Source organism: Anser brachyrhynchus, assembly GCF_964034855.1.
Source record: "Anser brachyrhynchus genome assembly, chromosome: 5".
Lineage (NCBI taxonomy): Eukaryota > Metazoa > Chordata > Aves > Anseriformes > Anatidae > Anser > Anser brachyrhynchus.
In genome coordinates this window covers 55,508,820-55,533,796 of record NC_137699.1, presented here as the reverse complement: position 1 = coordinate 55,533,796, position 24,977 = coordinate 55,508,820, and the positions used below count along the sequence as shown (strand labels likewise).

Below are 24,977 nucleotides of genomic sequence, written 5' to 3'. Positions count from 1 at the left end.
AGGCCTTTCTTCTGTTTTATTGGAATGTGAAATATGGTCCTAATGAAAAAGGGATGCTTTGCAGAACAGGGCTGGATAGCAGCAGCTTATTTCAGAAAGCGTAGACCAGACCGAGCATCCTTCTGCCTGGATATTCCCCCCCCTACCCCCCCCCCCACCCCCCGTCCGCCCAGCAGCTCCCTCTCCTCTTGGGGACAGGGCAGAACCAAACCATACCAAACCATGGGCTCACCCCAACAACATTTAGCCTTTGGCAGGTTTAATGCATGGAGGAAGCAGGCTGTGCTCCTGCGGCTTGCTCATCAGAAGCGTCCCGGGAGAGGCAGTGACAAAGTGCAGGTCACAGTGCCTGGCTTTTCTCTGAGACTTTAGGGTTGCAACTTGCCTTTATTAGAAAATGAGAGACGAGTTCCTGAGCTAATCCCAGGGCCAGCAGCTGGATTCTGAGAAAGGCAACAGCTTTGTGGCAAGACCTCCAGCAAAATAAGAAGGTTGAAAATCTTGTATACACTCAACGCCCTTGAGAAAGTTTCTGTGCCACAGCTGCCTTGCCCGAGGTGCTTGGACCAGAGAGGCACACAGGGCAGAGGGAAACTTCTGGTGGACAAAACCTCTCTAGATGTCCTCTGCAAAGGGCTTTCTTCCCTGGCTCTCTCCCTTGTGACCCACACGCAGAGGGCTCAGTCAAGCCTCTTTCTCTCCAAGGAGATGCTTACTGAACTGTAGCTTTCCTACTGGGCAAGTAAATGTGCAAATAAAGGAAGATATTTTCTCTGAAGCTATGGACAGCTGACACTCGCCCACAGAAGAGCTCTGCACATCTTCTAGGATATGATATATCACTTCTACAAATGATGTATCACCTCTACAAATGATATATCGGTTCTCTTCCATAGCAAACACAGAGAGTCCCAAAGCTGAGGATTTGCAGGAATTGTCATGAGCTATGTAAAAAAATGATGAAGGGCAGAAACTTCCTCCCAGGATTTCCTGCCTCAGACTCACAATTTATACCCAATTTTCAAAGCCGTCTTTAGAAAAACACCTCATCTTTCCTGCAAAGTTAGCAAGTCTGCCTTGGATTTTTTTTTTCAAGTGATGACTGCAATTAAAGGTGCACTCTGAATCTCTTATCCATCAAAGCACATCCCTTGGCCTGTTACCAGGCCCGCTGCTCGCATGGGCTGAAGTTGATTCAGGTGAAAACAGGAGCAAGGGAAAAGAAAGAGGCTCAGTGCTGGTGATCTAATCTCCCAGTGTCTGCAGCAGACAAATTAGCGCTCAAGGCTATGCCCTGTCCACATTTATCACATTAATTGATAGATCATAAACATGTCTCCGTACAGAGTCTTGGATTAAGTCCTGCAGAAGGCAACCTAAAGGACAAATTGGATTAAATAAAATCAGATTTGTATGGCTGTAGGCTTCTGGCTGTCTCTTTCATTCTGCCCTGCAGACGCTGTGTGTAATGCTTTGAGTCCTTCGCAGAATAAATCGGTGTCGGTGCACCCTGCTCAGAGGGGTGATGCTGGTCCATGCCAGGAAGGATCCCGTCTGTAGCACTATTCCTGTCCACCTCACATGAAGCTCATACCACGGTCAGATTGTACCAGATTTGATAAAATACATTTGTACATGCAAGAAAACAGACTACAGGCAGGGTGGCCCTTTTTACCCCGGGGAAAGGAGGACACGCAGCCTCGCTCCACGTGGCATGTTTGACCGGGCACATCTGCCCACACAGAGAGGGAGTGATGGCATGAACATGTCTTGGGTCCGACACGAGATTTGCAGTGAGGAGACTCTGCCGAAACACCAGAAGGGACAAGGGACACGGGGCCCATCCTGGAGCGCAGTGCTCCACGCACTGTGTGTGTCGGCAGCGGGGTCTGGTCACCCTCCAAGGCTGTGCTCCTCAGGCAGGTGGTGGTGTGTGGTGTCAGGTCACAACGTCACCCAGCTCGCGTCACGCTAGCGTGGGCAGCTTGTTCACGGGGCAGGATGTAAGGTTTGGGTGCTACCACATCCCTGCCCAAGCTCTGCTCCCGGGTTGCTCAGGGACACTAATTACAAAGGAGGCTGTTGCTCTCGTGCCGCTGTGTAATTAGGCGTCACACAGGCCAAGCCTTAATATAGCCCTGCGTGAACTCCTTTTGGTTCTCTCCTCTTCTCCAAAAAGAGACCCAAACTTGGACCAAACAAGCCTCCTAGCAGTAAAACCCGTATATTGAGTGCGGGGTGGACAGTGCTGCCAGGGGCCCTTGCAGGAGGTCAGGCTCTTGGAGCATCCATGGCTTTTGGTTTCGGAACCCAGGGCCCTTTTCCCACAGCGGTTCAAACGTTGTGTTTGCGGAGCCAGGAGGGGTAGCAGCTTTGGGATCACACTGGAGAGGCAGCGTAGGAGGAGGGAGGATGCTAGCTGCTGTGCTGGTCATGTTTCAGAAGCAGCTGATGACTGCCGACACATCGATTTCATCGAAGAGCGTGTTTTCACCCCTGCCGTTGGGGCACTCAGGCGCGCGGTGAAAGCTCTGCCGAAAAATCGCCGCTCTCCTGGTGTACCCCATGCCCCGCAGCATGAGGATGGCCAGGATGTGCTCCTTCCTGCAGAAATCAAGCAAAGCCTCTCAGCCCTAAGGACCAAAGCCACCTCAGAGGTCAGTGACCACCGTGCCACGGCAAAGCGCCGGGGAGGTGTCCCCTCGCCGTGCTGGGGGACCGAGCATGGTGCCACCAGGACCCCCAGGATGAGGTCTGCATCCTCTGGTGCTCAGGGGAATTTCCCCCTCTGTCTCCTGCCACACGTGACGTCTTTTGAAAGCATTCCCAGGAGGCTGCAGACCTTTTATTTAATCATTATTTTGAGTTAAGCAATAGAAGTGCTAATATTTAGGAAGCTGACAAGCATTAATTAGATTACAGCTAGGAAAGTGAGTCTGGAAACATACCCTGTTCCAGTAAGCTCAGTATACACGGAATCAGAAACCTTTTCAAGAGCTCAGGGGAAGAATTAACAAAGGCACAAACAGGAAGATCTGGCTGGTTCTGCCCATTTTTCCAAATTTCATTGTTACAAATAATATTGCTCAATAATGGAAAGCCAGGAAATAAATCCACCAAAAGGACGAGCCTTAAAACCTGTCAGGGCTCTAAAGCTAATGATGAAAAAATACCACAAATCACAAGCCTGTAAATGGCTTTTCTATCTGGAAAATTATTTTCAAATAGCTAATTCTGACCAGCCCTCATTTACCTTCCCATCCTTCCCAGAACAGGCACTGCCTGCTTTGTCAGCATACTCTGTCCACTGGCATTAAGGCATCTCTTTGTAGAACAGGTGTGTTCACCACGGAAATTACTTAGGAACAGGTTTCTGTTTCAAGTCCTCTCCCTGAATATCCCCACTCAGATAAGCTCCAGGCATACCTGATCCATTCAGGTCGAATCTATCTATGAAAAATGTTGACCCTCAGTTTTGGGGAGAGTGAAATAAACTTAATGTCATTTTTTTTTCTGAATATTTGAGGGCCCACTTCAGTGTTTTGAGCAATCTGTTAAATTTATGGTTTAAACTGATTGCGTAAACATTATCCAGCAGGAACAGTGTAACCCAGTACAAGCACTTTGGCTCTTTTTCTGAAATGACTCTGTTGAAATGGATTTTCTTTCTAGCTGTAACAATCCTTCTCAACAGCTGCTAAAAGAGCTGTGGAAGAGGAGGTAACTTCTGATATGCCGCTGCCCATCCATGCACAGTGCTAGTGAGTTTGTTATCTTTTCCAGAAGTATTAAATTTTGCAGATGCTGCTTTGGAACAGCAAATGGAAAGTACAAAAGAAAGAATTTGCGGTTTGTTCCAAAACTTAGTGGTTGCGTTGAGGCCCTTTCAGGACCTGCAGATGAACTGTGTCCATGTCTAGATCACTTGGAGGTCTGGGAACAGGAGACAAACCGTTTGCAGCAAATTGGCGAGCTGCACAAATGCTGCCAAAAGCAACCTGGAGATTTGGAGTGCAACAAGATTCGCTTGGGGCGGTAAAATGAAAAGACGTTGAGGGAACTTGTGTGTATTATAAGATCTGTCAGACAGGGGAAAGAAGAGAAGGGATACAGCCACCAGAAAGAAGAATAATGTGTGACTCTCCCTTTTGCTGGCAGCTTGGTTTCTAATTAGTTCTACAGCAGGAGAGAGATGCTGAGGAGCTTTGCCAAGGTGTGGGGTGAGCAGCCACTATTTGGGATGGAGCCCAGCTCTTGGCTGCTGTGTGCAGCTCTGGCTGCTACCATTTCTCCTACCTGATGTCCGGGTAATCCTGACTCAGTTCCTTGACGTACTCCTTGATCCTGTCTTTTTTCTTCTCCCCAACGATATCGGCGATGTGATGTATGGCAGGAAGGAGCCAATCGGAGTCAGAGCCCTGTAAGTAAGGAGGTGCAAGGCGACATTGGTGGGAACGTCTTTGTCACCACTGAGAGGGACCTGCCTTGGCCAGGAAACCACCCCAGTGGGATTTAACAGCCCCAGACACCCGACTTTCTGCAGAACCCGATGAATTCAACTTTGGTTTCCCTGAAAATCCCAGCCTCATGTTGCCTAGCCACAAACCTTGCAAAGAGCCACGAATTTCTCCCCATCGCTCTCTTGTATGCAGGCTGTGCTGGGATGGACTCTCGCTGGTGTCACCCCCAATGAGCTACCCAAGTGGCACCCCATGGCTAAGGGAACACGAACAAGGTGCCACAGGATAAGTGTGGTCCTACAGCACGAGAACCTGCCTGTGCCAAGCTTTGAGATCTGAGAGCTAAGCTCAGAGTCACCTCCAGGATGGAAGTCCACAGTGCTGACCTGCAGCGACCACCTTGTTTGCTCTGGTTTAAGCTCTTTTACATTTCGTGGGGCTTGCCCTCCATGAGAGCCTGATGTCTTGGTGTCTTGGTCCCCTGGGGGCAAGCAGGGACATGGTGCCTCTGGGAAACGGGCAGGCAGGGGATGCCAGGAGAGAGCTGACGTACCTGGTCGACGAGCACGTTATTAAGGATTTTGGCCTCCTGGTTCATCCTTTCGCTTACGTGCTGCCGTGTCTCCCTGTTCATCTTCCTCCTGGGTTTGATCACCTGAACAATGTATTCCCTCACCATGTACTTATGAACATGACGTAGAAGCTCCTGTTTAAAAAAAATGCAAACCTCATGTTTTTTCCGTGGTTCCTGTGCAAGGCAATGAGAGAAGGCAGGGGAACCCCTGGGTCTTCAGCAGCAGCTGAGGGGATACAGAAGATGCTCACAGCCCTGCCCTTGGCTGAAAGCTAAGGCAGTGCCCATGGGAATGCCATGGAAATACTCTTCACTCTGAAATGACCATGGTCATATGTTGGCAATTTGGCTCCTCTGTAGCAATGGGAGCTATTTAGGATTGTTTTAAAAGTAGTTTTGGATGATGCTTGCAGATTTTAAATGTAGAGCTGTTGTTACATTTATTTCACAACTGCACAGATGTGAAAGGGACATATGAAGGCATATAAGCCATGGAGTTACAGTGGTCAGTGCTAATATTCACCAATGTTTTTTGTTCCTCTTTAAAGAAATCAGTTCCCATATTTAAACCATAGAAAGGAAAGATATCGCACATTCTCACATGAATGTTGATCGCCAAGGTGCCCCGTATCAGCAGTTCCCACAGCTCTAAGCAGCCCCCGCTGCTGGGAAGAAGGCTGCAGGTCGGACTACAGCCTGCAAGAGAAAGCAGGACTCCCCAGCATTGCTGTGCCCAGTGTGGGATGAGCCAGTACCTGCCCCAGGGGCTGCCTTGTGTGCTGCAGGTGCTTGGAGAACTGCGAGACCGCTGCAGCCAGTGAGTCCGGCTTTTCCGTTGCCAAAATCCAGTCCTTGGTCAGGATTTTCTTGAGGAGTGGCTGAAAGAAAACCAGCTCGCTGATGTCACCAGGAATATGCAGACTGGCTGATGCATGATGATGCCCTAGAGTTAACGTGCCTCCACAGTGAGCCATGGCTGCTAGTGGCTTCTGGTGGTACCCATAAAGTCCCCAATGGGCCAAGTTCAAATACCCCTTCCCTGGCACGTCCCCTTTGTGCTTTTCTCCACTTAGCTCTCAGGATCTCTGTCTTCAGACTTCCTGCTGGCAATCTTCTTCCCAATTATTTCCTGACTCGTGCCCTCCTGCTGTGCTCCCAGCGTGCTGAAAGGCTGCTCAGAAGTGCTGTGCCCTGGCACTCTCAGTTCTCACGGCATTTGCTCTCTTTTGAGAGAGCAAATTTGAGCTCTCATTTGAGCTCTCTTGCACAATGCCTTGGCTTGTCTCCTTCCTCGCCTGTCCCTAAGGCTCCGACATAAACCCTGCAGTCACTGGAAAGTCCCCTTGGCCAGACAGGCTTATCTTCAGTCAGAGGAGGGCTCTTGGTGTGTGACTGCCTTGGTTTCTGAAAGTTACACTTGGTGATTCGGAAAGTGAATTAAGATGAGTGGGAAGTGGTGGCACTAAAGGCTTAATTTCCCCAATCTCTCTTGTTATTCCAGCCAGAGCCAGTGGACCCCCAACCAGCTGAGAGCAGAAAGCCCCATCTACAGCAGCCGGGAAGCACAAACTGCATCGCAGCACCTTGCTTTTTAGGCCTCTTAACACAAGTTAGCCCAGAGCAGCAGAAACCAGAGCTCCATCATCTTCATGATGAAAGAATCATTTTTTTCTTCACCATGGAAACAGACTGGAAAAATCACGCCAACCAGAAAATATCCTGTCCTGTCTGAAGGGGCTGTGATACATCTTTTAGGCAGAGGTTGATAACAGACCATGATAACAGATCTATGAATAAGTAAGTGTAAGACAAAGTCCTGACAAATTCTGATGTCCTGATAGAAGGAAAAATGCCCTGTTGGTGTTGCCCAGCTGACTTCCCCGGTGCTTCACTATGGGTAAAGTTCCCACTCTGCTTTGCCCCAAAAGCCGAAAGCCACTAAACACCCTTTTCTTTTGGTTGCTCTTGTACTGAACAAATATATACAGTCATAGTGAAAAGCTTCCAGGATACTGGAAGGGTTGCTCTGGGTAAAGGAGGATTTGTACAAGTCAGGCATGACACACTTTGGAGAGACCGTAGCATCGTTTGCTGCACAATGAGGTCCAGTTGGACAAACAATGAAAGGGCAAAGGCCCTCAGCTTCTGCACATACTCTTTATGTAGGGGGAATAGTGTGGCCGAGATCCTCTTACCTGTGTTTTTGTTCTCAATTTATTTAGAAACATGTTTCGGAAGTTCCTTGTCAGAGACACCAAAATCTTTTGCAGTTCTTCAGTGTTGACTTTAAACACTGTTTCCAAGCCTGACCTAAAAAGAATGTGAAACACCAGGGCTTTAATGTTAAAGTATAACCCATTACATTGCCTTCAGCCTTTTAGTCAGATCAGCATCTTCGGCATTTTTTTAACTTTCGTAACTCCTGCACTTCCTCTTGGAAACACTTCATGGGTCAGAATAATGGATCTTTTTGCACAATCTGAAAATTAATCACAAATGGATAACTGTACTCGAAAATCACCTATTTCCTCATCAGATGAGAGCTGTTCAAACATGTGGAGCCATCGCTCGGGCCTTTTCCTTTTCACTTGAGCAATGCTTCTGATAAATGATCTCCAGTTACCTGAGCGAGCGCCGAGGGTCCCGGTGGAAGAGTGGCCGAGCTCCCCGTGCGGGGCCAGGCTGACTCACCCCACGCAGGGACTGGGACGGGGAATTACAGGGGGTGAAACCTGCGGAGGTTTCGAGGGAAAGTGTGTCATTTTGGGAGGCTTCACGCTGTCTGATGAGGAAGAAGGCACAAGTTCTGAGAGGTAAATGAGATTTTCAATGATATGTGTTGGCTCTGGGGGCATGGTGAGCCCCTGCCTTTCTCCTCGCTTTACATCGTTGTCCTGCTGTGACGCTCTCTATGGGAACTGAGGCGGCCCTGAAAAACTGCTCGTGATCCCCTGCATTGGATCATGAGTTTGCATGGTAAACCAGCCGAATTGAGGGGATGGGAGTCCCCTTCTCTGAGGACCCAGTGACTGAGCATTTGTGCCCCTGGTTCTTGCTGTGCTGGGGCCCAGGCGGCCCGGGCTGGAGCTTGTGCTTCCAGGGGTCCTTCCCGGCGGTACTCCCACTAATGCTTCTCCATGAAGCTTTGGGGTTTCAGAAGCAGATATAGAAGGGCTTTATTGGGAAACCCCTACCCTGTATCACCTTTCCTGAGGAAAAGGAAAAGTTGACGATGAGAGAGTATTTCCCTGGGAAGCACCGTGCAGACGAGGGGTGTTTGCACACTCACGTCTGTTCCCACCCTGCAGAGAAATGGCCTGGCCCTCTCCCAGCTGAAAAGTCGACTACAAAAGACTTAACAGCAAACCCCTCTCCCCAAGCCGGGGGCTCAGCTCCGTAACTAAAGCTAAGCGCCTGAATTTTATATCCTCCCTACAGCCAAGCTCTGCCCGGTGTCTCCTCATCGGCACTGCCCCCGATGCAGGCACGAAGCCAGCCCGTCACCTGCCGGCCCCGAACCCCACATCTCCCATCCCATCCCATCCCATCCCATCCCATCCCACCCCATCCCATCCCATCCCATCCCATCCCATCCCATCCCATCCCACCCCATCCCATCCCATCCCATCCCATCCCATCCCATCCCATCCCACCCCATCCCATCCCATCCCACCCCACCCCACATCTCCCATCCCATCCCACCCCATCCCATCCCATCCCACCCCACCCCATCCCATCCCACCCCACCCCATCCCATCCCATCCCATCCCATCCCATCCCATCCCATCCCATCCCATCCCATCCCATCCCACCCCACCCCACATCTCCCATCCCATCCCATCCCATCCCATCCCATCCCATCCCATCCCACCCCATCCCACCCCATCCCACCCCACCCCATCCCACCCCATCCCATCCCACCCCATCCCACCCCACCCCATCCCACCCCATCCCATCCCATCCCATCCCACCCCATCCCACCCCATCCCATCCCATCCCATCCCACCCCATCCCACCCCACCCCACCCCATCCCACCCCTCCCAGCCCGGGGGAGGCAGGGCCGAGGGCTGGGCGCCGCCTGGAGCCGGCCGGCCGTACTGCGGGCTGCCGGGGGGGTTCCTCCAGCCTCAGGGCGCCTTGCTGGGGTTAGGCTGCTTAACGCAAGAATTAAAACAAAATCAAAGCCAGCCTCCTCCCCGCCATCCTCCTCCGAGGATAAAATGCTGAAAATGAGCCGAACAGGCAAGCGTCGGGTATCCGTGCTCTGCCTCTCCTGCCCGAAGGAGCTGTGCCTGCATCTCTTAGGGAACATCCCCCCCGTGAGGTGAAGGAAGGGCGAGAGGCACCGCACCCCGTGCTGGTGGGGCTGGCCAGCGAGGTCATAGAGCTGGAGCACCCCGAGGCACCCCGGCTGCATGAAGGCTGACAAAGGAGCTCTGCCCTGCTCTTAGCCAAGGTCCCCCTGATCCACCTGCACCCCTGCCGTAGCTCCAGCCTGACCCTGCGATACCCAAGGACACCCTTTTCTGCTGACCCCATCCCTTGGCAGGCACCGCTTGGTCCTTCGCCACCCTGTGATGCCCTGGCTACATGATGGGGGGACGGAGGACTTACACCAGGTGGTGGAAGCTGTTGATGTAGGCAGCGAAGTAGGGCACGAACACGGGGCTGTCGCGGGCTGCGTTCCACTCCATGAACTCCTCCCCGAACCTGCAGGAGAAACGCAAGGGATGCTATCCTCGGTGGGATCGGGGCTGAGCCAGGCGAGGAGTACGCGTGCTGGGTGTGCACAGGGTGTCAACACACGCTCCTTGCTGGCCCCATCTCTTTCCTCTGTGTATGCGGACATTTTTTTTATTCAGTTGTCTTAACATGCAAGTGCGTGAGAGGGGAATACATAGCAGATAATTACTGGTTTGGGGTGCGCTTGCCTGAATGCGTAAGCAGTGCAGATTTGGAGCGATTCCAAGGATCTCTGCACATGAGAGCTCCTGGGTGCAATTCCTGACTTTTCCTTCTGAAGGATTCTCTGCAGCTGGGATATGCAGGTCGATCTGCCCCATCCTTTCTCCGTCCTTTGGGGCAGTGTAAATCATGCTTAGGAAGCACCCTTTCCAACAGGAGCTGAACATGAACGAGGCAGCACACCTGCATTGCCCCCCTTTACTCTCAGCATGCTGTGCTGGGGGTCTGTTTTCCGCACCCCGCAGCTGTTAGGGCTTTGGCAGCCCATCCGCAGCCAGGTCCCCATAATATGCAAGGGGCTGGGGCAGGATTCGTGTGGGCTCGCCACGTCTCCATTTCTTTGGCAGTCCAAAGCAACCTGCTCGGAGCAGCCTCAGCACTTGCTGCTTGCATTTGTTTAAGGAAAAGCTTCAGTTTTAGTGACCCTTTCATCTGGGAGCCTTTGCTGCCCCAGCTTGCACTTTACATCAATTTTGTTAAAAAGAAAAAAAAATAAAGTAAAAAGAAAGGAACATCAGTAAGCACTGCGTTTCTTCTAAAAAAGCAGGCAGACTTCAAAGGCAAACAGCTGGTTTGAACTGCCCTGCTCACTCAAGGTACCAGAGACAAGTTGAGGTGGCTGGGAGATGAGGGTTTAAAAGGGAAAGCCTTGCCTTTAGCATATTTTGAAAGCTTGCCATGCCCCAGGTTCACGATTGAAGCAGGCAGCGCTTGGTCTCCCCCACACGCGCTCCGGCAAAGCGTCTATTAGCAAACTACCCACTCAGCGCCTGCTGGAGGTGTGAAACTCCAAAGGTTAATGCAAAATTATTTTTAGGCTCGCTTGGAGTTGATTCATGCCGAACGTCCTTTCTTCCCTGCTCCGGTGAGTGGCTGCAGCCCCCCCAAAACACCCCTCCCTCCCCCAGTGCAGAGGGGCAAGCATAGCTGTGCCAAGGGGATGGGGTGGCTTCATCTGCCAGCAAAAACCTTCCCTGGGAGCATCCCCAGGACCATAACTTGGGGACTACACTCATGTCTAATGTGGCAAGGGTCCTGGGTAGGGGGGACCACGCTCCCTTTCCAGGCTGAAGCTCTGGCCTCGGATTTTGGGACTCACAAGAGTCCCATCTTGGTCTGTTTATGACTCCCCTCCCAGTTGTTTTGCAGCTTGCTCATTACTGGGCTTATTGTGATCTCTATTTCTCCTAGGAACAGGCCCGTGCCTGCTCTGTGCCAGCATTTGGCCCAGTGCATGGACCTTTTTTTTTTTATTATTATTTTATTTTATTTTTTTTTACCAATCTGGTACTCATTTGGAAGGAATGCACTGCCCAGAGTGGTGATGACCTTGGTATGAATTCGTGCAATTCAGCCAGGCACAGCTCAAGTGTTTTCGCTCTCAGGCTTTTGCTGATGGCTCCAGAAATCTTCATGTGCTCCCCAATGATCTAGAAAAGGGCAAGAAGAAGTTCCAGTGAACGGCACAGGCACGGAAGGGACGTCCTTTGCAAGGATCTCATGCAGCTTTGGTTAATAAAAATGTTAACAGCTAGCCTAACAGAGGGGAAAGCAGCCGACTTGGTGCCAGGCAGTTTTCATTATCCCCTGGCAGTTTCAGAAATAATAATCCATAACGGGCCGAGAGGCACAAACCGGTTTTTGTGTGCGGGCTGCAGCTCCCTGGTGCCACCTGGATCCTTTAGGGGGGGTTGCAGCAGGGACCAAAGCCCAGCACAGCACCCAGGGGAGCCAGGCTGTGCCCACCCGCTGCTCCAGCCCTTCCTAATTCCCACTGCGCCGGCTTCGCCTGCCTCGCTGGAGCTGGGCTGTGGCCCTGCTCGGGTGCTTTCTGATCATTTTTCCCCCTCTGATCCAGCTCAGAGCTGCCTTCCCGGTGACCGAACAGCGTGCAGCAGTCTGCCGTGGAAATGAGTCACGGCAGCAGGCAAAAGTCTTTCATTTTCTTGCTGCCTTTCGTTCTCTCTCTTTCACTCTCTCTTTATTTTAAGGTGTTATTTAATTGAAATGACTCAACCCTTTGAAAAGCAAGGAGAATGAATCCCAGCCCCTCCTGGATTTATTACCCCGTGGTCCCTAACGCTAGCAGGAGCTTTTGTTTTCTCGTGCTGTTTAAATTGGAGTGGCTGTCACTGCCTATGGCCCCTGCGCGGCTGCCGCAGCCGCGGGACAAAGTCGCCCTTTCAGTGCAGGGGCTTTTCTACCAACCCTTTTCTTTCCACCTTTCTTTGCCCCCTCTTTCTTCTTTCCAATCAAAGAGGTTTAAGAACTTTCAAATCAGCTGCCTATTATGCCGCTGACACAATTGACAGCGGGTTTAATTTGCAGCTAGGAGGCAAGCCGTAGAGCTAAAAGTTGTAATAAGCGGCGTTTTCGGCTGCAATGAGTTCTGCGGGCGCGTGACTCGCACACGTTACGGCAGGAGGCAGTGCCGGGGGGCACTGGCTCCGCTCCCCCGGGAGCCCCGGAGCACCCAGCGCCCTGCCCGAGCTCGCCAAGTACCGTTTGTATGTCGAAGGAGAGCGAGGAGTGGTACAGGTTGTCCTCCACCTCTGGGTGAACCTCCTTCTCCCACTTCTCCGTCACCTCCAGTCTCAGGATGTTTCCGAAATAGCTCTTGATTTTCCCCTAAATGTTAAACGTAGGAAGGAAGCACGCAGCTCAGGGGATAAAGGCAAGCACAGGTGAAGCAGCCGGTGGGGATGTGGGGATGGGCAGAGCTGGGGGTTCACAGGACCTCATCCCCCACCAGGGCACTGGTGACGGAGGGGATTGACGTAGTGCAAGGCTGTCCCGAGCCCTGTGCTCCCCCAGGGCTTCTTCCTCCCTCTGGGCTCCCCCCATGACTGCTTTTGCAGGAGGCAAATGAGGGCTCCCAGCACCTTTTCTCACCCAAAGCTGCAAGCGCAGAGCTGGCATAATGACGTTTTGCTTAATTGGCACACGTGAGATGCACATGTGCAGGGCAAAAAGATAAGGGGACTCAAAGGTCTTGCTCCAGATCCTGTCAATGTGCTCTGGTAAAACTGGGAAGAAAAACCCCGGGCACAGGGTACTTCCAAACTGAGGGGCAACAGCTCCCCTGGCAGGGAAATGCGTGCTGTTCCTCTGCAGGAAAGGTATGTGATCCTCCAGATCATTTACTTAGGGCAGCGGTATTTTCTTGACCAAACACAGACTGCCTGCCATAGCCGCAGCTCAGTCAGCTGTTTTACAGCTCGTTGCAAAGTCCTCCTCCAGCATGTGCTGTGCACAAGGTCAGGATGAATGACCAGACCGGTCCTTTCTGGCTGCACGGCACTTGTGTAAGTGGTCAGCCCTGGCTGATAACTCAGGGTTGCTGCTGGTGAAACAAAACAGCCCTTGCCAGCACGGTGGAACAATATTGATCTTATCTATCTGGGTACCTTGAGCTCACCTGGAGAAATTGCTGGAATGAAAAACGTTTTAAAAATGGTTTGCAAGAAGATGTCTGAGCCCACCAAGGAGCTTCCTAGAAGGCGCTGGACCACAGGGACCTCTCCTGGTGGCAACGTGCCCAGAGTTGCCTGTAGCACCCCTTGTGTTTCAGCGGTGCTGGGGGAACTCACATGCCGTAAAAGCAGCAGCGGACATTTCTGTACGTCTGGCTTGGCAATGCTTTTCATCTGATGAAGCACAGCCACGAATTTGTGGTGTGCCCCCACCATGCTCTGTGGGTCTGGTACCATCACGCTGGACCCATGTGCCTGCCATCATCCAGGCTCTGCCCTAATGTTTAGGTGGCTTGCTTTGGTCCCGGCATTGGTCTTAAGGACTTTTTTGCTTTTTATTAAAAGGTTTTTCTGTGTGGTGCTGAGGGGACACCACACCATCATACAGCAAGGAGAAACATCTGCCTGGGAGGCCGGAGTCCCCATCCCCTCCTGAGAGGCCCATGAGGACAAGGTCTCAAATCCTACCTTCACAGAAGTGATGTAGTCATTTTTCAGTCTGTCCCAATCCGCCGGCGTGAGCAGCAGGGACAGGTTTTCTGTCTTAACTTCTGGTTTGAGATCAGGGTGACCAAGAAAGAGTTCACTGGAAAGATTAAATGAACAAATGACGCTGCTTCAGAGCATGAGTAAACCAATGGAATATTCATGGGGCATGAGCTGCGTAGTTATTAAGCCATGAGAAATATACTTAGAGCTTAAATTGTGATGCTTGTTTTCAAGCTTTAACAAGAAAATCTTCCCTCACTATTCAAAATCCTAATTATTCAAAATCAAAATGATCTAAGGTTCCAGCCCACCTTAGAAATCATGAGACTTCTGAGTTGTTTGGACACGAACAGTGCTATGAGAATTTACTTTTTTTAAAATAAACAACATGAAGCTGATTCATTTGACTATGAGCTTGTGCAGTGCCTTTTGGGGTGATTCCTGCAGCAGCCCGCTGTGTGCTGCAGCTGATGTCCCCGGCGTCCCATCACAGCAGATGCCAGCCTGTCATTTTTCCCCGTATGTGACCAAAACCAAGGGGAGGTGGCAGAGCAGGGCTGGCGGCAAAGGGCAGCCTCTGGAAAGCCCTCGCATGCCCAGGATGTGGGCAATCTCAGTACCACGTGTCTTCCGCATAAGGCGGCGGTGGGTGGACATTGAGCTATGGTTTCTGAGTCCAAAGTGTGCCCAGCTGGCACGTGGCTTGGCCGCTCGCTTTCATCTGGATTGGCATCAGCAGGGCCAGCTGATGAGCGGGAGGCAGCGCCTGCCTTCCTGCCTGCATGGCAAGAAGCCTGCTATGAGCCCCTACAGCTGAATGTGCTGCCCCTGCGACCTGCCAGCAGACCACAGAGGCTTTGCATCTTTCACCGTGATGAATGTGGGGAGAAGGAAGAAAATATTCAGGAACTCGATTAATGTGGGGCATAAATTGCAAGCAGTCACCCGTTTAACAAATAAGAGAGGTGCAAAGGCAGCGCCCTATACACTGCCTGTTACTTGCTTGACCACCAGAAAGGGTTCCCATAGCCTTCTTTCTTTTTTTCCATTTATTTGAACTGTAGCAACGATAATGAGCTTGGGCCAGGCAATTTCTCCTGTTTTGGGATGGGCCCCAAAAGAGGATGGAGTTCCTTTAGAATGAGAAAGTAAATGGGAACTATCCAACACAGCAAAGTGACTGCAAGCAATGCCCAAATCTTCCGCAAGCTCTCAACAAGCCTTTTCACAGCAAGATGGAAAAATATGAGGAGGGCACTTTTCTGGGGTGCAGAACCTGGCTGCTGATGCTCTTTTCTTCCCCCACTCCTGCAAGCGTCGTTCCCATAGTGATCCTGCCATAGTGCTGCTCAGCCAGTGCCCTGCTGCTGAAGGGGTCACACATCATAAATGGGGTTTTAGGAGCAAATGGGAAAGTTCAGAAAAGAAATCTGCTGAGGGCTATTCAAAGCAAAGACCACCTGCGGTGCAAACATTCCTGAGACAAAACCTCCTGTAGGGTAGGGGTGCTCTGGCTAAGTGCCACTGCTGCTTGCCCTGCTCCACCTCTCTTCCCTCACTGTCCGGTTTTGTTCACTGACACAAAAAGGCAGGGGTCCTGCCTTTACTCCCCTTTTCATTTGTTTGAGGTGTGCCCATTGGTTTGTGCTTGTCCCACCCCCAGGCACCTGGTTAGGGCCATTCCTGGTGACCAGCTGGAAGCAGACACTGGTGTGTCGGTGACTCTCTGAGCCTGGGCTGATGGGCTGTGGTCTGGGCCAGTGAACAACTGAGGACATGCAATGCCGTGAACTTCTGTGGGTACCTGTCCTAGATATCTCCTCCGGCTTTAAAAGGAGGCAATGTCCAACAGCACAGCTTTTACTGCTCTTGTAAAGAATTCCTGCCTTTACCCCACAAACCCAGGGTGCCCTAAGGACTGTGTTTGATATGTCTATGCAGCTCCCAGAATATTTTAGTCACCACTGAAGTACAGGGACCTTTAAGAGTTCCCCAAATCATGGGCCTCCCATCCAACTAGTGGACACATCTGAGCCACAGCCTTTGTTTGAATGTGTCTAATTCCACACAGTGATATCTTGGCACCTCCTCAAGATGAACATGACCCCAGAGCATAGGGGTGAGGTGGAGTGCTTCCAAATGCATCACAGTTTTAATTAAACAGGAAGAAGGCCGAGCTCCCCCGCAGGTCCCTCCCTGTGCCTGGAAAAGTCACCGAGCAGCTGCTGGACGTGGCAAAACATTTCCAGAAAGGGAGGAGGTTTATCAGAGCTGCAAGGGGGAGCTTCCTGCTCTGTGAGACCAGCGACTTGGAGAGGGAGGGGGAAGCAGGGAAACAGAGCTCTGCGAAAAGCAGCGAGCGTTTTATCCACAAACCTTTGTCCCCGTCTTTGGTAGATCAGTTATCTGGTTCTACTGTACAAGCAATTATCTCTCTGCTTGCTCAGGAAACTGAAAACAGCTATGTGGTTTTGAAGCAGCCCCGCTGCCCTGCTGCTCTCCGGGGAGGCTGAGGCAGGGGTGATGGCAGCAGCTTACCTGCGGTAGGTGTTGGCCACCCAGTCGAGCAAGGAGTAGAGCTCGTTGAACTCCAGCACCTGCTGGGAGAGATCCTGCAAGTGCGAGGCAATGGCCTTGTGGAAAGCCTCCACGTAGATGTCACACACCTGGTACTCCTCTGGGTAGCACTTTTTTACTGACAACTTGATCTTCAGCAAGTCTTCGCTCAGGTGTTTCTGGAGGAAACACAAGTGGAGGTCAAGCCAGGAGCTCTCTTCTTCCTTAGAGGCCATGGGTACCCTCAGGACTCTCTTTCTGGCGCTCTCGTTGATAGCTTCCCTCCACTCCTCCCTCCACCTTCTGGGGGAGCCGAGCAAGTCCAACCCAGGAGCACTGCCCGCGTTGGGGTGCGCTGCCTCTTCACGGGCAATTAAAGTCACCAGGGAGGCCAGTGTGGCCTCCTCGACAGTGGGATGCTCCAGCGTTCCCACCACGATGGACTGGATCATGCTCTTGATGGAGTTGTAAAGCAAATCCACGTCCTTGGTTTTCCTCACAAACTCCTGGGGGTTGTCCTTGTATTTGTCCGCATCCCGCTCGGCTATCGTCTCGTCTTCCATGTACTTGATGCTTGCAAATGCTTCCAGAAGTTTCTGATTCTGAATAAGCTCATTTATCTCCATTACTGCAGAAAGAAGGGGGGAAGGGTTCAGGATGAAGCAGGTGTTAGGCGACGGACAGGCGACTAGCAAAATGGGATATCCCAGAGGAAGACGAGCAGGACTGCTCTGGGGAACCAGATCCCAGCGGTGGGACTGCTCCCTCCTCGAGAGGAAAGAATCACTTCACAGTGATTGCAAAGTCAGTCAAATATCTCTAAACCACTGGTTTCAGACATGGGAAATGCCAAAAAAACTCATCATAGCCCTGCAGGAGAACCGCAAGCAGTGGCTAACGAGGCTGCACAGGGGGCACTGCGATCTCAGGGTGTATAAGACCACCTCAGGCTCTGCCCCTCTGCTGATTTGGAGCCGAAGTGGGACTGGCAGTGGGGACAGTTCTTGATACACCCTCCCAGCAATCCTGCTAGCAGAGGCACTCTTGTTTCCCAGCATATCAAGACCCTGTCCTGGGGGAAGCTCCTGATATTTTGGGAATATCTCAGTTAAGATGTAACCTTGGGCTAACCCCGGCCTCCCCTCCTGTCCTGATTTTGTGTCTTCCACAATATCTAGGTTTTCCTGAGAGACAACCCTGACTGACATCATGGCTAAACTGCCTCCTGCGTTTCTGAGAGCTGAGCGAAATGCTAACACATCCTGCAGAGCTTGTCGCTCGTGATTTGCATTGCGAGGACTCCTTGAGACACAGGGACCGAGGTAACAAGCCAGAGACCGGCCCATCTGCGGCTCGCTGACTTTTCCAGCCTGTGCATTACACAGCAGATGGCTTCTGAGAGATGCCCCTTACCCTTTCCAGACTTTTAGATATTCTGTCAATACCTGTGGTCTTCAGCCACTCAAAATAAAATGGGATCAGAGGGCCAGAAGCCGCAATCTCAGCTGTATGTTTTTTGCAATCTGCAATAACCCTCTGAGCAGGGAGGGAGAAGGGTCGCTGGGATGGTGCCCAGGCACCTCCTTGCAACAGTCAGCATGGCATAAAGGGGCCATGGGAGGGCTTGGGAAGGAGGAAGAGGTGGGAACAGAACGGCAGCCTGTGCCCCAGGAAGCCCGAGGAGTGGCAGGAATGCAGCTCCAGGGGAGCCAGCAGGAGGAGATGAGAAACAGCAGAGTATGCCTGGTATGCAGAGATTGCCCTCCTGGAGCAGTGCAGGGGGGACCTGGCCAGGGATAGATCTCCTCTGCCTCCCACCAGCAGCGTTTGTTTCCCTAGAGGTGAGCACTGCTGTCCCTGGGTGGCCTGGGGAGGCTGTGTGCTTTGAGAGGGGCATCCCGGCGTGTGGGTGCGTCCTCCTGCAGCTCAGGCTGTTCCACATCTCTTTGGCTTTTGGAAGCTGCTACCAGTGCTGGCTGGTGTTGGCTGAGGCTGGAGGAAAAACATCAAATACTGGTTGCCCCAAAGTGCCTGAGGGCTTTTGGGTTTTCCATTTATTTTTGAAAAGCTTACCTGAGCAAGGGCCACGACCCATCTGCCAGCAACGCAAGAGGTGCTGGCCGTGGGCTGGGGAGATCCAAGAGCACTGCGGAGAGGCCATGGGAAGCCCCCACCGCCTCCAACATCACAACAGGTGCTCTGCACAGGAGATCCCACCGAGATACTGGGCACAAGGCAAATTTGAGAGAGGAGGAGGGAAATGCTTTTATTTAGGCATGTGCGGCCACTGCTTTTGCTGTGCGCACGTATAAAGTGAGATGGAGAAATTGAAGAGCACTCAAAGAAGAGATGAAGGACTGGCTCATAATCCATAATTTACACCCCAGGGCCTTTCTGCACACAGATTTTATACCAAATGCACCAAATAACCCGCACAGTGTGGAGCTATCTGCATGAAGACAGAACACACCGAATAACCCAACTGCTGCTTACAGTACATGGAGCTCTGAGTGCCTGTATGGAGCTGCTGCTGCTTCTGGACTCAGAAGGAAGATTGTGCCAATTAACTTAGCTTCTTCTATATAAATTAATATAAAACCTGTGTTTGCACAAGTTCTTGCAGAGAGAGACTAGAGGAATACATTTTGTTCTGTTTATCAAAGTGAGAAAACACCATTTAATCACCATCTAGGATAATTATTCAGGGAGGTGATGTTGGGTGCTAAATGGATCTTTAATTTAGCAATACAAGATCAGCCAGCTGGTAATTGGAGGAAGACAATTGAAAGGCAATTAACCATTATGCAGCTTAATGGTGCACATGGTGGAGTCTCCATCACTTTCCATATTTATCTCAGGATGGGACGCGTTTCTGACAGAGCTGCTCTAGTCCAGGCCAATCACGAGTTATTGGGCACAGGACGGGTCTTATTTGTGCAGTTCCTCAACGTGTGGATTGCAGGACTTGAAAGGGTTTTTGCAGGGTAACATTTCCTGTAACACCTCCTCTGTGACCCTTCGGGAACAGACTGGCACAGCTTATGAGATGGGCCCGGATCCAGCTCACCAGCCCCACCATGTATCAGAGCAAAGCAGTAAATAACTCCATGGCACTGCAGAGCACGCTATAGCAGTGAGACAACTGCAGCCCTTCTGTCTGATACCCGTGGTATCTGATGTGGTAGGACAAGAATTTATTTCTAGAAATTTAGGCTGAGGAAAGGTCAACCTGTGTTGACCCACCTCAGTCTATCTTCTGGATGTACTGATGTATCTCTGCCTTGGAAATGTGGAAGAGAACAGTGCAAAAGATAAAAGTCATTGCAGTCTATCCACGCTCGGGGAATCAAAATTTGACCAAGACCTGTCTATGTAATGCTGACAAAATGCATAAGAGAAACCAGCCTGGGGAAAACAAACCAAGCACACGCTTGCAGCACCACAGTTGTGAGAATAGATGGAAAGTCAGCATAAGGGAGCAAAAACCTCTGTGAAAGTCCCTTTGCAAAGCTGTAAGATTGAGAACCAAGGTGGAGGTGCCAGCCCAGACCACATCCAAACCATCTTTTTTCCCATCACAGAGGAAGGAGCCTTTCCTCCCAGCCCCAACTGGACTAACCAACAGCACTTATTGCTGAAGTGCTCTGCATTCAGCGAGAGTGGAAAATCTGGGGTCTGCGAATGTGGCTGACTCACTGCATTTCTCATGGCCAGCCACATGTGCCTCTCATCCAAATATTTTATTTTAGGACTTTACTTAATGGGACTATTTATCAAAGCCTTGCAGTAACCAATCGAGTGCAGGCTGGGGATCATCAGTCTGAGAGCTGACGAGCAGAAATTATCCAAAAGTGCAACGCAGGCAACAGTGTAGGAAGAGCCCACACTGTGCTTGTAGATGCTGTCAGACAAGCAGTTCCCAAACCGTGCTCGGCAGATTGGTGACTGATATGTGTGGTGCGTGCTATGGCCACTGACACGTGAACCAACGGGTTGGTGCACTGATCCTACAAAGGTGGTTGGTAAGGTTATCACAGCACAGTGGAGGCTGCAGGTGACCTGCCCCGATGAGTTTGTGCAAGGGGCAATGGTTATCCCTACCCCATAATGGGGTACCTCTTTCTTTAGCATCTCTGTAGGGCCCAAGACTTGCAAAGTGTAAGTTGCTTGAAGGTTACATATATTTTGCTTCTTACCTGAAAGAGGCTTTCCTTCAATGGGCTCCGTTTCTATTGTATCAACGACCTCCTCCAAATCGTTAGGGACTGTGGTTTTTTTCTCTTCATAGCTCTTGGAGGACAGAAAAGAAAGTCTTTTTTTCCTCAAAGTGCCAGTGCCTTCCTGTTCTTTCTCTTTCTTCAGGTTTTGTTTGGATTTCCGGATGCTTAGCATTGTTTTAAGACCTCTTTCAAAGAGTCCTATGTTCTCCTCGTGCAAAGTCGGGCTGCCCAGTTCTGGAGTGACCTCCATCTCCTTCCCTTCACTCTTTGTTGGAGAGGCTGGTTCAGAACCAGCTGATTCTGTTGTTGGACTCAATTTCATTTTTATACTCATCTTGTCTTTCAACAACAGGTTTTCCAAAAAGTAGGGAGTATTCACTGAAATACACAAAACCACAGAGTGAGATGAGAGGATCCTAGTGGCCTAGCGGCCTAGTGATGTTTCCGACGTTTGTCCTGGACTGGAAAATCTGGTCCATACCTGATTCAAGGACACGGAAAGTGGTTCTAGCCTGTCACCACCAAAACAGTCTCTCTACCCACATTGTGCACGTGCTGGCCTGCTTGTAGCCCTGCAAGGCTCCAGCTAACTCCTTAGATCAGGCACGTGGCAGCTATTCCTCCAGCACCAAGCAATCGCTGAATGCCAAGGATGCTGAAAGCTGCTAGGCATACCATTTCAGCTGGTAACAAGGCATGTTTTCACTTCCCCTCTTCCAGGTGGATTTCCAGCCCCGTAGGCTGTGTCTCAGTGGGGTATTCCCACTTTCCGACGTGGATGTGGCAAGTGTGGGCCGTGCAGCTGCTCCTGCCCTGCTGGAGCCCCAGCTGGCTGCTGCTGGGGGTGCCCAGGGCGACGCGCTGCCCTGGGGAAGGGGGCTGAGTGGATCTCCCCTCTCTGCTCCTGCCCCTTCCATCCCAACCACCGCAAGCTCGCCTCCCCAGATCGTCATGGTTACAGCACAGGAGGCTGTACGATGCCCTGAAGGTTCACATCACTCATCTGCCTCCCGTGGTGCGGAGGCTGGGTATCTCAGCCGAGCTCCTGCTTGAGCTGAGGGGGGTGATCTGGGGTGCTGTGCCTCCAGGAGCCCAGGGCACCCAGATCTCAGCAGAAATACCCCTGCAAGCGCTCCTGGGCAGCAGTGGCACCCCTGCACTTGCTTGGCTCCCACCCTGCAGCAGACAGACCAGCTCCTCTCTGCCCGCTGAGGGCTGCCTGGGAAGGGGCGGTGGGGGAGGCTGTGTCCTCCTTTCCATCCCCGTCTGCCACCAGGTCACCAGCCAGCACGGCCAGGCCACGGGGACGTTGTGCACTGCAGGTCTGAGGATGGGAAATGCCACGTTCCCCCGGAGCAGACTCAAGCAATCAGTTTAAATCATTAGAAGCAGCTATGCTTTGAGGTCACCTTGGCCTGTCTCAGGTCTGTCAAGCTCACAGGAGCCAGAGATTGAAATACGATTACAGAGAACAGACCTGCTGGGACTCTGAAAATACTTCTCAGCCCTTCCTGATCCTAGCCTGGCCAGATTTCCACTCCCTTGTGCGCAATTATTGCCCAGGTTATGAGCTGCAAGGTCTGCATCTTCCCGCGGGCGGGCTGAGCTCCTGGCACAGCGGGGCTTGGACCCTGCCTTGATCCTCCTTCGGAGGAAATGTTTGGTCAGGGGAGGGAAGAAGGGAGGGAGGGGGTGTACCCCGTTCCCAGGGGTTCAGCGGGAAAGGAACTGAATTCCTGGCTCACACCCTGCGTCGTGGACCAGCAGCAGTGGAAGGGCAGGGAGACAGGGCAGCGGGACCTAGAGCAAACCCATGGGCAAGGGAAGGGAGGGATACACACCCCGGCACCGATCCTCTCCGCTGGGACAACCTGGATGCAGTCCACGGCTCCGTGCAGGGGACGTGTGGATGGACGGGCTGGCTGTCAGGGCGGGCTCATCTGCCTCCACCTGCCTGCGTGGCCGGGGGGCTCCCTGCGGGCACGGCGCCTCTCTCCATCGGGCTCTGCCCTCTGCAGAAGGGCTCCTGGAGGTGGTAGGAAGTCCTGGCCCCTCCTGCCCAGAGCCTCCGTCAGCTTCACCTGCTTGCTCCCCGGGAGAGACTCAGGCTTTCACTGTTTCACTTTCATTTGATGGGAATTAAGAAGAGAAGGAAAGGAAGGGGCAGAAATCCTCCCGGGTTAATATTTACCCTAGGGGTGGGGAGGGCAAGGCAGCCTCTGTGCTGAAGGCGAAACAGGGATTGAACGGGGCAGGGGGGGAGCAGGAATCCGGCCCCTGGCCCTGCCCTCAGCGGGGCGAAACCCCGTGGGGTTGGGGTGCGAGGGCTCAAAAGCTGGTGCGTGGGCACGGCTGCCCATTTCGCCTTGTTCTGGCCCATTTCTGGAGGTCACAGTCGGCCCCAAGTAATGATTGACAGGCGTGGGTGAGGGCCCGGGAGTGCTGTGACCCTTGGTTATATATTTCTAGGTTCGCCCCCTGCTCCTGCCTTGCCGTGGGCCCTTATTTCCATGGGGATGCTGGCACTGGTTCTTCCTTCCCGGCAGCATTTGGGCACGTCAGAGGGAGCTCAACATGACGCGACAAGGACGTGAGGGTGTCTGGGGTTTTCAGCTGCATTAAACAGCCTCGGGGCTTGCCACTGAGCGGTGGAGGTGAACTCCTAACCTCATCCGCACAGCCCAGCACTGAGCTTTTCGTCCTCAGCCCCTTCGAAGCCCCGTGTAAGCAGGAGGTGGTCCTGCTGTGCTGGGGAAAGCTGCGAGGGGCGACACTTCTGCTCTGGCACGGTGACCATGGGGACAAAGGGAGGCAGCTGTTTGAACAGCGCATGCCCGAGTGTGGAAAGCCCCTTCTGACACAGAGTCCACACATCTTTTCATCCAGGTTGGTGATTTCTTACCCTGCCAGGCTCTTACAGGGTGCCGCTTTGCACAGGCAGGTTTGCTCCCACCAGCGTGCAGCCCCTCTTTGTGGGGCAGGACCTCCCCAGGAGCTGCCAGCTACCCCAAAACACATCCAGCAGCAGGACCTGCAGGGCTGCTGCTGAACCCAGCCCTGGGGAGATCAGCAGCCTTGTTTTAGGTCAGCCTGCTCCCCACGGCTCTCTGCGATGCTCTGACCGCTGCTGGCTGCTCCTGGGCATGCCCTCAGGGCAGCACTGACTCCAAGTCTGCCCCAGAAGCTCGTGAGATTTTAAAAATTTACAGTGTTATGGATTTGTTTGCCATTTTCCTTCGATTTTGCTGAAGGGTAATAACCCTCAAGCTATCTGTGAGGGGTCATTTTCTTTAAAAAGGAAATCTCAAGGTCTCCCTGTGCCAGGAAGGGTCTTCAAAGAACAAAAGTGCTCATTGTCATGAAGTTTGATGAAATGGTGAAGCTGGGTAGTGCTGTAATACATGTAACCCTTCCTACTCTCCCTAGCCCCTGGAGAGTGAAGTCTTCAAGAAGTCCTGCTCCCTTACAAGCCACACTTAGCAGCCCTTCTTTATCAGCAGGATGTTTTTCTCGGCCGAGAAACATTGGTGAGCATTCAGAGGACTTTGCACTAAAACCCTTGTGGTCCTTGGTGCCATGAGCACCACATCCCAGCTGTCCCCAGAGAGCTGTGGGCCAGCCCTGCCAGGCATCGTCGCGACCTTGTGAGGCTATTCCTTCCCTCCCAGCCCCCTGAGGCTAACCCACAGCCGTGCTCTTAGCTCAAAGTGAACTGGGAAAGGAAAGAAAATACAGAGGATGTCCAGCAGTGCTTTGGGATGTCTCCTGCTCAGCCTCTGCTGAGCCACCCCCTGGCACAGCAGCGGCCACGTGGCGTCCTGGTTGTTCAGCCCTGCCATCAGCAGGAACGCGTGTTCCCAACAAGATTTTGCCATCTGGAGGAAGCTTTGTGAAATTACCTTCCACCCAGCAGCACCAGCCTGGTTTCCTTCCCGGCCCCCAGGCACAACGGTGAGAACGGATTAACCTGAGCGTGGGTGCTGCCAGCCTGGTGGACCAGGCGAGGCTGGGACCTTCCCATCAGGACGAGTCAACAGGGAGAAGAAAACAGAAAAACAGGCAAAAAAGGGTTGGGAAATAAGGAAGAGAGAGCCCAGTAAATTCAGGTGACAGCACCAGGTGCCGCAGGGCTGTGGGATTTTGTGGCAAGCGATTGCTGCAATTCAGTAGCCAATTCTTGTAAACTATGGGTCAAGGAGAGATTTGCAGCCTGGCTTTAATGGAAAACCAGGTTTGTTC

General features: G+C 52.1%; 1 protein-coding gene across 4 annotated transcripts; it reads right to left on the bottom strand.

Annotated features, from left to right (window-relative positions):
* Window positions 1–367: 367 nt before the first annotated feature.
* EXOC3L4 (exocyst complex component 3 like 4) lies at window positions 368–24,977 on the bottom strand. 4 transcript variants are annotated; one of them, XM_080594419.1, is made up of 13 exons: window positions 24,472–24,566; window positions 22,580–22,793; window positions 20,715–21,116; window positions 16,501–17,146; window positions 13,942–14,059; window positions 12,503–12,628; window positions 11,330–11,430; window positions 9,650–9,745; window positions 7,230–7,344; window positions 5,790–5,912; window positions 5,014–5,166; window positions 4,297–4,418; window positions 368–2,604 (listed from the first exon to the last, which is right to left on the bottom strand). In XM_080594419.1, the coding sequence occupies exons 3-13, from the start codon at window positions 21,070–21,072 to the stop codon at window positions 2,439–2,441; spliced, it is 2,124 nt and encodes a 707-aa protein (XP_080450545.1). In that variant the 5' UTR covers window positions 21,073–21,116; window positions 22,580–22,793; window positions 24,472–24,566; the 3' UTR covers window positions 368–2,438. The 4 variants fall into 4 exon arrangements, with proteins under 4 accessions (XP_080450545.1, XP_080450544.1, XP_080450542.1 ...); XM_080594418.1 differs by having other exon boundaries at window positions 22,580–22,860; window positions 24,472–24,489; XM_080594416.1 differs by lacking the exon at window positions 22,580–22,793 and having other exon boundaries at window positions 24,472–24,977.

Excerpts from the sequence above, each read along its gene's own strand:
- EXOC3L4 (XM_080594416.1), bottom strand. The coding sequence starts at position 24,613 with ATGGCAAAATCTTGTTGGGAACACGCGTTCCTGCTGATGGCAGGGCTG. Across the intron at positions 5,913-7,229 it reads AATTGAGAACAAAAACACAG|CCACTCCTCAAGAAAATCCT; the intron begins GTAAGAGGATCT and ends GTTTTCTTTCAG. Across the intron at positions 5,167-5,789 it reads CAAGGCAGCCCCTGGGGCAG|GAGCTTCTACGTCATGTTCA; the intron begins GTACTGGCTCAT and ends TTTTTTAAACAG.